General features: G+C 36.7%; 1 protein-coding gene across 1 annotated transcript in view; it reads left to right on the plus strand.

The window, feature by feature from the left end:
* Positions 1-11,308, plus strand: part of HSD17B12 (hydroxysteroid 17-beta dehydrogenase 12) — a gene marked incomplete at its 5' end in the record, with an annotated part of 113,956 nt that overhangs the window by 4,086 nt on the left and 98,562 nt on the right. Inside the window, 2 exons of the mRNA XM_017742050.1 lie at positions 8,223-8,283; positions 8,785-8,854. Of these exons, the coding sequence (XP_017597539.1) occupies positions 8,223-8,283; positions 8,785-8,854 (131 nt within the window). The remainder of the gene's footprint in view (positions 1-8,222; positions 8,284-8,784; positions 8,855-11,308) is intronic.

Genomic DNA, 11,308 nt, shown 5'->3' on the forward strand with positions numbered 1-11,308 from the left:
TTTCCCTTTTTCTCCCTGGTTAATTTGGTAGAGGGCAAAAATAGAACTCAGATTAGTATAATTTCGTCTGCCATGGCAAGGGGGTTGGAACTAGTTGATATTTAAGGTCCCTTCCAATTCAAACTATTCTGTGTTTCTGTAATTTCCTAACTCATATCAAATCCTCTCTTTCTATAAGACAGATTCTTGGGGTAATAATGACATGCTGCTACTAGCATTAATTTTTTTAACCTAAAATATACCATTCATTAAATTTAATTCACTCAAAAAAATCCAGTTAATTTGCCTCAATATTTATAAGAGTTGCAAATTGGGATTTTAGTTATTAACTCTTAGTTTTAATGGTCATAATACTTACCATATAGAGTGCTATTTAAACAATCAGGCCTCATGCTTTTAAGATTTAAAGCAGCCATTCAAATCATCTTCACTACTGTTCTGCTACAATAATGCAGCAAATCTGTATTTCATGACAGAGGGATTTAAGATGAGATGGTGCTATGTGCACAGGGGCATCTAATTGGAACAAAAAGGAAAGCAGACAGAATACAAGAATATCTGATTTAAGTGGGTTAACACCAAACTTCTTTGTAAATTGTTGAACTATGATACGCAATTTTAATTCATATAGAATCATAGGTGTGAAGATGTGAAATTATACAGACTGTGTGATCTATATAAATCCAGCCAAGAGCTTGTCAGTGATCATTGGGCTCATGTGATAGCAGTGACTTGTTGTACTGCAGCCTAACTCCATCCTGAAATGGAGTCTGGAGTTGAGATATGGATGAGGTGGAGGTACAGGCTAAGCTTCGTAGCTGGAACACAAGCCTGCCCATCCTCAGAGCAGCCCAGCTCTTGGATGGGGGACCATTCCAGGTCTGTGGTACCCAAAACCTCCAGAAATTTATGGTCAGGCCTGTTTTGGTAAAAACTATTTGGCTACATTCTACTGCACAGTGCACTTGGTTTCAATTGGGTTGTATTTATCAGAATTTTTGTGTACAATATTCTGTATTTATAGCTTGGACATCGTGATTATTTTAACTGCTTGCTTAAAAGAAACTGAAACTTTAGGAATAGAGAGAAATTATTTTTTTCCCAAAGAAAAAATATTGTATATAGAACAGACTCCGTATAGATGATGTCACCTAGCTGCTGGTGTATTTATTCCTTATGCATATGAGTGGAGGGTAAAATGAAGCAAGAAGATATTAATGGCTGCTTTAAACTAACAACTGGTAAAAATCAAGTGGATGCTGACAGAATCACTTGCCATCTGTGAGAGCTCCACATGTGTCTCATTTTCCAAATTTAATTAAAATTCAGAATTTTTCCTGTATACATTTTCTGAAATTTCAGAGGTCACTGGTCACACAAAGATACACAATAGTAGTGAAATATGGGTCGTATTCTTCAACTACATGGCATACAAGCTCTGAAGGTTCAAAGTGGGGAAAAAATCTCAGCTAGGTCATGTCAATTAACAGTGTTCTTCCCATGCTTAGTTTATTTGAGAAGTTCAACAGAGTGAAGTTTGAATTAATGTGCTCAACCTTCTCTTTTTCTTGAGTTTATACTCTGGCAGCTTGCTGAGTCCCTTTACAAAACACAGTGAGACCAGCTTCAATACCATTCATGTGAGAGACAGAAAACCTGAGCAGAAATACCTGACCTTAAACCTATATGAAGTGTCCACTTCATACTGCTTTGATCAGGAATAAGTACTTGGGCCCACAGCCACTGTTTACAGATAGATCTGTAATCTATTGTCATGTGGATAACTATCAGGCCAAATTTTTCTTCTTCTGTCCCCTTGTCTGATTTCTGATTATTTTAACTATGGTTGGGCAGCTGGAGAAGAATATTTTGCTATTAGCTGTGACCAGAAATCCTACAGTATTTAGACAAATACTGTAAAATACCATTAATATTGAGGTGCTGCAAAATCATATGGGACAGTAAGAAATGTCCATGGAAAAGATTGACAGGGCTTAATTTTTCATTAAAATCTGTAGGATCATTGATGTGATTTTTATAAAGCACTTTAATTTTTTTTTTAATGGGAAAAGCTCAAAGTCACACCTGTGATATTTCTGAAACCAAAACCTGCATTTTCTTTCTATGGAAGTCTCCTGAATTTTGCTAAATCCCATTTAAATTGTTATGTCATGGTCATAACTGCACTGTTGGAAAGCCACTTGCTTAGTGCTAATGAGTGTGTTTTGATATTTGAGAGTGACTTGACTTGGTACCCAGGAAAGGGTGGGTATACTTTATGTCCAAGATTATTTGGACACATTTTGGTTTACAATCCATGGGAATATGCATTCTTAAGGATAGATATAGTATGGTTTTGGATGGTCCTCCTGAGGATAGAAATGGATGTTCTGGCAGTCTCCTGTTAGTAAATGGCTTCTGATCTTCATTATCCTATGAATTTCTAGCCAAACTTTTGTTGACCTGAGAGTGTTATTTTTCACACTTAGCATGTTAAGAGGGTGGGAGAAGTAAGGGGTCTTTTATCCTTTGCAAAAAGCTTAATATTAACTGATTTGAATGCCATTTGCCTAGGTGCCCTAGAATAATTTTTACAAAGAAAATGTAGAAATATATTTCTATGTAGAATATATGTACAAACATGTAGAATATGGGTAAAATATATTATTTAAGATTTGCTGTGGGAGAAATCACACACCATCTTCTCCAAGCAAGAGTTGGGAAAGGACTTGGGAGCTGGTCCTAGACAAAGCTGGTCTAAGAACAGGAAAACAGAAGGGCTGTTTGGCAATAAGTTGTTTTCATAGCTGAAGCCCTTGAAAATGGCAGAGGGAAATAGAGCAAGCTCATCAGCTATCTGCATACAACCCAAAAGGTACAAAGGTAACAATATGTTTTGGGACAGTTGAAGTCCATAGGATTTTTAGACATGCTGAGCACTTTTTCCAGCAGAGTGATGTGTTGTTCTTTCCCATTCATCTACTACTATCTCATTCAGAAGGACCAATGCTTTTGGGCTGTGAGGATCGTGCCCTACTTTTTAATCGTGGAAGGATACTGGATATGTGGCAAAAAGGTAGTCACTAAATGATGTGCTGTGAATTGATCAAGTCTGATAAATCTGCTACCAGTCAGCCCATCATCAGGGAAAGTTTTATGTATCTTTCTTTTAATCTGATAGGGAGGTAACCTGTGGTGCAGTTCCTTTTCTTGTTAGCAGGCAGTATATGCACTTCCTTATTTTGCAGTCTATTATATGCAATGTCATTATGTCCTTTAGTACAGTGTTTATTAAACTTTCTGAATCTTTGATTTCCTTTTGATTCACCTCTCTCCCTATTATTGTCTTGAATTCTTCCCTTTTTTGATGATAATTTTTTGTAATTGCTGCCTGAAAAGTCACTTTTTCAGGGAGACTGCACTTACTGACAGCAAGCCAAGGTAGCTGGTAGATCAATGGCTACCCTAGAAGCTCCTACTTGCAGGAGCTTCTCAGTCCCCAGCTTCAAAACTGAGATCCTGCTGACAAACTTTGGTTTTTTTAACACTGTGAATATTGTTGTCCTTTGGCAAGCCATGGTTTGAGAAACAATTGTTTAGCAGAGGCAAAGTTCCCATTGAGTGATGAATTCCCCAACAGCCCAGTTTTAGAAAGTGACAGAAAGCAGGTTTGTTTAACCTGGATGCAGAGAAGGTCTGCTGATAGTGGCAGAGGACCTACATAATTCCATAACAGCGCAAAGTCTCTGTGACCACCTGAGTTACAGTCACCTTTCTCTCTTGTTTCTCTACAAACAAAATTATTCTTGGTAAAGGATATGGGCCATAGAAGAGGTTTTGATGTTGGTATATTTACTTTAAGGAAAGAATGAAAGTATTTTTTCCCAGTGTTGTGTGTCTACTGTTTTAGATCTCTTGATCAGCTGATTTTTAGTTGAAGTTGCAAAAGACTATTGGAAATCTATGAAGCTGTGTTACCTTGGTTGTTTAAAATAGGGCCAGATAGCATTTACAATCTGTGTGTTGTAATATTCACTATATCTCTGAGATAACCCTGTTGTGCAAATAGGAAGATGCTGTTCACTCACAAGCCAAAGGAGAGGTCCCAACACTACTGGGATTCTTTCCATGGATTCCCATCCCCAGGAGCTAGCCTGGTTACTGCTGTGCTCATCTTGGTCTCTCCTATGTGACTGCCCCATTGAGTTAGGATCAGGGCACTGCTTAAAGATCAGGAAAATGTAAAGACAGCTAAAGTCTGGTGTATTTGAGACTGAACTAGTGAAAGAGAGGTGAAAAGTCAGTGATCCTAGGCTGTGCTCTCCTCACCTGTCACAGACACTGTTTGACTTGTTCACATCTCTGTTCCTCTGTTTAACCTATCTGTCATGACAGTTACTCTCCACTTACAAGGGTTATGAATAATGTGACTTACACAGCACCAGGTGTTACGCCTGGTGCCTTCCAAGACAAAAAGACCCAAGCGAGTATTTGTTAATAGTTGCTCTGCTCCTTGTTTCCAGAAGGGAAAAGGAGAGAGTAGACTGTCCTTGTTATAACCTCTTGTACTGCAGCAGAACTTGTCAGAAGAGGGTTCCATTAGGAACCCCAAGGAGAGACTGCAGAACCCTTCAAAACTGCTGGCATGGCTAGAAAAGGCACCTCATGGGGAGTTCCCTTCTTTGCACTTCAGAAATTAGTATAAAATTAAGTATCTTTGAAGTAACACCAACCCTCTTTCCATTGTCTTTCCCATGTAACTGTCTTTGGCCTTTCTGCCACTCTCACATTATTTTGAAGGGTTCATTGAAATGCTTGCTGTGAGGCCTTAATGTCTTTATTATTGGAAGACAAAAGATAAATGGCAATCACACAGCTAAAATTATCTGGTTATTCTAGTTTTAGAAACACAGAAATGTGCAGCAAATATTTATATAAAATTCAGGTAAAATATAGGCCAGAATGCTCCAGAAGGAAATAATTTGTATGAGTGCACCAAGAACATCATTTAAGAACAAGGCTAAGTTATGAAGCACATCCTTTAAAGGAACTGTTTTGAAACAGACCATTGTATTCCCTGTAATTATTTCTCTGGTTTCACCAACATTAATTGATAGATATGTACTGGTTCATGAGTGTTCACTTAAGGTAAGCTTCATCATATATTAACAAAATTGATATAATTCAGGGGTTTTGCCCTAAAAGCTAATGCAAGGAAAGCTGGCAGTAGCAGTGTCTTTCTCCCAGGACACTATTACTGGGGCAGATGCAGCCGTGGGTGAAAGCCTGATGTAAAATCTGTGTAATAGCCACCTCCCACCAAAACACTCTATCAACAGCATGGTTGGACATTAAGAAATTAGGGACAAACAAGTCTTAGATGTTGCTGTTAGGAAAGAGGGAATTTTGGCACTTAAGAGGAATGTGGATACCTTGGGGATGCAAATGTAGCGTGTTGTGAATATGTGAAAGTCGGTGTTGTGATCATGCTTTCCAGTAAACTGAGTTTTCTGTGATGCAGGTGATCATAGTGGTCTGTTTTTGTATGGCACTGAAGCACCTTAAGGTGTGGTTTACCTAAATGAGTGAATAACCCCACTGAACATGGGGTATGTTTGTATGCTCAAAATTTAGTGTTAGTCTCATGTTGAACTGGCCTTGGAAACACAAAGAATGTCTTCTGGGCAAAGGAGAGGAGAAGTGGTGGTTGAGAAGGAAGGCAGAGACAAATTCTTTGAGAGAGAAGTTACTCTTCTTCTGTGTAGTAATATCCAGGAAAAGAGAAAGCAGGATATGTCCTACATCATGCTGTGGAAGTTGCTCATGTCTAGACGTGTAACGTGACATTACAAGTCTATAAATATAGACTACCAGAGATTATTGGGATAGAAAAGTGCGTTAATGTGAAGTGGATGGGTACATGATCACATGTGCAATTCCACGCTTTTATTCCCATTTCATATGGTGAAATAAACAGTAGTGTAAATAAAACTATGATGTAAGTATTCTCACAGGAGTTGCATATGTGAGCTTTTAGTATTTAACTTTTGGCATGTAAACATGACAGTAATTTCTGTAAGCAATTTCTATGAAGTGACAATTTCTATGTGCGCTTGTGGGACACAAAATTTCTATGAAAGACATTGAAAAGTGATTGTTGCATGGCTCCTACAAACACCTAAGTCTTTCCATTAAGTTTCAATGTCTCAGAAGCCCTTGTGTCTATAAAGGCAGAACCTGCAGTGCTTTGGTAGCTAGAGGAAGATTCCGTTGTGTATATATGTGCTTGCCTAGACGTATGTGAGTTCACAGCTGTGTTTTGGAGTCTGTACCATAGAGAAGGTAATATAAAAGGGAATATACAAGTTTGGAATAAATAAATGCAAGCCAGTTTTTGTCCTGCTGTTGATAGTTTAGTTGCTTAGAGCATTGTGGTTTATCCTGAAAAAATGAGGGTTACAAAAGTGTATCCTTTGGAAACTTTAGTTAAACAAGGTCCTGGTGCAAGGTTCTGTCTGGGCTGGAGTGCTTTTTATAGATTGTGCTTGGCACGAGGAGGAGAAAGAGTTACTGCAGTTGGTAGCAGGGAGACATGGTGTTTCCTTCCCCATGCAAACCAAAGTGAACATATGCCCTCTAATTTCGTATGGCCTCTGTCAAGAAGGGTATTTATTGCTAATTTAAAAGCATACAAAAAGGTAAATGCAGGGACCATTTTTTCCCCCTTGAGTTTGCATAGGAAAATAATTAAAGGCAAACATTGTATGTTATAAGGAATATATTGGTCTGCATATGGCATTCTTTTGTTGCAGATTACAGACCCAGTGGCCTGATCCTGCTATCACTGAAGTGAATGGCACATTTCCTATTGATCTCAGGGAAAGAAAGAGCAGACTACAACTCAACATGAGACAGGTGAAAGCTGCTCCTTTAGAAGTATGCTGCCCATTATGTTTAGGCTCCCAAATTACTTTTTCTTAGTGTCCTGGGAAGCAGAAGGACACAAATTGTTTGTATTAAAAGTGTAATGAGGATTGTTTAAAGATGTAAATGTCGTCTTTAACATTGCTGAACGGAAAACATAAAAGATTCTGCCAGTGTGTGAAAGTGAAACTAGCTGAGAACAAAAGTGAAACCAACAGGCAACTCTCACTCCCCAGGCTGAGTGAAATGCAGAAATCCTAAAGTGCTGATCCTTAACAGTAAATTTGAATTTTAAAATTTTCTTTACTTTTATTAGTGAGAAAAAGTGTTGCTAGTGATCTAGACAAAGATTTCCCCCAAGATAGGTGTTTTCTCATGATGGTATCTCTTTAAAAAGTCAGAACCAATAAAAAATTTCTATTTTTTTTTTTTTATGATATTTAGGGGCATCTGTACATGTTACCCTCTTTTTCTTTCTCATGCATTTTCCTTTTGCGTGCGTTGCATGACAGACTTTTAAGTTGTGTACCCTTAATATTCTGACAGAAGCATGTACTAGAGCAGGACAGGATTGACCTTGCTTTACAGAAGTATTGGTGACCGTAATCAGCAAGTTTCTAGAGAAAGGAAAGAAAAAGTACCTTTAAAAATATATCAAAATGATGGTCAAATGTGTTTAATTAATAAAACACCAAAAACTGAGAGGCAGTGTAGCAATGGGGAGAGACAGACATTCAGTTCTTCCTGCCCGGTCTAGTAGGATCAGCAGGAGACAAATGTACAGGAAGCTGGGGAACTACCAAACAAAACAACAGCAGACGGTAAAAAAAAGCACTGGATGCCATGGGCAAAAGGAGAGAATGGAGGAAATAAGTGGTTTAGATAAGTTAACATTGTGCAAAATTCTTCTTTCGTTCACATTTGTCAGTGTCTAGGAAATTGGGTGGAAAAATACATATGCCGCCATAGTCTGCTGTAGATCTAAGTAGTATGAGGAGGGTAAATATGTGGAAGGAAAAGGGTAAGAGATGACAGATTTTTTTTTTTTTTTAAAGGCAGTTTAGTTATAAATACTACACCCTACAGTGCTGAGGCTTTCTGACCATGATTTGTGTTGATAATGCTTATTAAATGACAAACTGAAGCAAGGTGGTTTTTTTTTTTTTAATTTAGCACACCGAATTTGAACTCATTATCTTAAACATTTTTCCCTCTCACATTTGTTTGGAAAATTTTGGAGGGAAAAGGGGGGGAAAATGGTGTATAGACAGTGATTTTAGCTGGTATCTTCCTCGCAGGTGGAGGGAGGAGATAGAAGTCTCAAAACTACAGGTCTGTGTAAATTCTGCAGCATCACAAGTAAGTACAAAATAATAAAAATCACAGAAAAATGGGAAAAACAAAGACCACATTTATCTGGGAGGGTATTCAACTTTTAAAGCGGAGGAGGGAAAAGTTGCTGTGGAAAGAAGTTATCTCAGGACTTTGTCCCTCATGTAAATGGCTTTAAAAAAAAACTTCAGTGTATGTAATTTTTTTTTTTTTAATAGAAGATCATACCACTTGCAGATTAAATGTTGCTAATGAGATGGAGCATGCAGCAGTATAGAGGCCTATAAGAACTGAAAACCATGTCTGGGGAATCTGGTACTTCAGCTGAAAATGTATGGCACTAATTTTTGACACGTATACCTGACTTAGCAAAACTAATTTTGAGGACTCAGATTAGAATGTAGTAAGAGTTTTTAAAATGCTCTTCAGACCAAAAGATACAAAGTTTTTTGAGGGCCAGATAATTTGAATGTGCAAAAATGTGCCTGGATATACAATAATTCTAATGTGTTCCATCTTATGTTACAGAGAGCGGGGCACAGCCCCTGTTCTGGGATAGAAGGATGGACGTCCGAGGGACATGGGCATCACTTCTCAGGTAGCGTGCTCTTACTGATGGCTTTCAAGAGAGAGAGAAAAAATAACTTTTCTGTTCGGATTAAATAATACCTGACCTTTTGGCCTTTTAGATTTTGAAGTTTATTGACATTTCAGACAAACATAGATATTTTTGTTTTATTTTGAGAGAGGTGAGGAGGCAAAGTGTTGTGAGGGAGGGAAGTTAATGCCAAGTCCTTCTGATGTCTGATCGGTTGCAGGAGAACAGCACTGCTGACAGTGGTATACTGGATTTTCCCATTAGAAGATGCAAATGATAAGATATTATAGAAAGAACAATGTATTTGTGAACTGTGCTGTATGTTTCAGTTTGCCTCATATTAGAATAGCTAATAAACTGGAAGTAGATGCTACAATCTCTGGTTGGTCAAAGGCAGGGCTAAAAAAAATAATTCTTTCTAATTGAATGTGGTTTTATTGTGTTGACAAATATATTTGATGTGGTAGCAATTAAAAGTAGTCTGTTTTGATTAAGTTGAAGGACCGAGACTTTGTTTTAAAGCATGCTGGTTAATTAAGCAAGAGTCAGTGAATGACATAAAGCTCTAGATAGGATGCTTTTTGAGAAAAATGCAGTTGCTTGAGGTCAAATTAGTCAATAAGTAAAATTTTCTGATCAGGAGAGAGTCTGTATTTCTGAGATATTTTATACTTTGTGTAAGCTTTTTATACACCAATAGATAGAGGAGCTGTGTTAAAGTGTTGGAGTTGCTATTGTGTTACGGTACATCACTTGTTCTTCCTGGTTCGAATTGTTGATTCAACTCTGATAATATAGACAAGAGAGAAATGTAAATTCTATTTACCAAGTGGGATGTTTGTAGCATTGAAAAAAGTGAGAGATTAAAAATGATTAGAAGTTTCTAAAATCTATAATGTTGTTCTGTAGCCTTTGAAAAGGCAGGAATCTAAATAATAATATTTCTACAGGCAAAATAATACACATTATCTAAAATAAAGTATAAACTGCTGTTAGAAGAGTTTTGAAATAAATAGTATGTGCAGATAGGTAGTTAGGATTTTGGAGTATTTTTCTTCCCCTATTCTCTCTCCTTTTTGGCAAGGAAAATAGAAAGATTTTTTTCAAATATAAAAGGAATAAATAAATACAATTGGAATGAAACATTATGCTAGATATTTGGTGAAATTTGTTTTCTTATAAGTATTTTGGTTTTAAATGTAAGTGCTGTGAAATAGTTCATATCTCAAAGTTTGTGGGGAGGAAATGTTTCAGCATCTTTGTTCATACCTGAGGAATCCATTTTAGAAGTCTATTTTCCCTGTTTGCAAAATACATTTTTATTAGATCTATGTATTTGGGTTAAGACTTACTTAAAATTACTTAATTAGGTTATACTGAAATTCTAAGTGATTTAAAAAGAAGGATTATGGTAATATGACAAAACATAACACTATTTTCATTGAAATTCTTAAATAAAGCCCTTTTAACATGCCAATTTTAAAAATCTATAAATTTAGGGTGTTAAAATAGTACAAAATATAAAAAGGCTGAACTTATAATGGAATGTATAATCCTGTACCAATGAGCAGGGATTTTGTAGGTACGTCTGGAACATGGCAGGAGGTCATTTACACCTTCAGTTTGGTATTGAGCAGTTCTCTTGTGGTATTGTCCTTCTTCTTACTTTATTATATATATGTAAACACTTATAAAATGTTTGTGGTTGATTTGTAAAGAAAAAATGTAGAGAAAGGGGTAACAGTGTAGGTGCGCTAAGCTAGATGGGAACTGATTGTGTTTTCCCAGGAAATTCTGAAAAATATACCAAAGTAAAAATTGCTACAATAAAGAATAAATTCTAAATAATTGTATTTGTGCTGTTTGAAATAGCGTGGCTGTGAATTGTCTTTAAAAACTTCCTGTAAGTGTCCAAAACCAGTGCAACATAAAAAGGTTTTCCAATTGTGTTTTCTCTAGATAAATCTATGGGCTTGTAGGCTGATTTAAGGGGCAGGGTATTAAAAAATGAACTTAAAAAGAAAGGAGCTAAGTATATGCTTTTCTCATAGATAAGTTGTTTTTTTTTTTTTTCTAAAAAGGAAAACGTATATGTGTTTCTTTTCTCTGTGTTGTTTATAGTTTGAAATAAATAATAAATTTGTAGTGATTTATTTTTTTTAAGACGTATTTGTATGAAAACTCTGACAGTAGGTTTGTTTTACTTGTAATTTAATTTTGGAGAAATAGCAGAATGTTTCTGGATATTTGCATTTGTTTCAGAGGTTGGAGCCTAAGCCAGATTTCTGTGTAGTCTGTCAGGCAGTTACACGTCTGAGCACGTTACAGTCTGTAGCACTACAAATTAGAGCTATTTGACTTGTATTTGCTGCATAAGGCTGTCATAAAAAAAAAAAAAATATTGCAAATAAAATAGAAGTATAGGGGATGAGCTCTGTGGAGGGGGGGTGTGGG

The sequence above is a fragment of the Corvus brachyrhynchos genome, unplaced genomic scaffold, assembly GCF_000691975.1.
Source record: "Corvus brachyrhynchos isolate BGI_N302 unplaced genomic scaffold, ASM69197v1 scaffold115, whole genome shotgun sequence".
In the NCBI taxonomy this organism is placed as follows: domain Eukaryota; kingdom Metazoa; phylum Chordata; class Aves; order Passeriformes; family Corvidae; genus Corvus; species Corvus brachyrhynchos.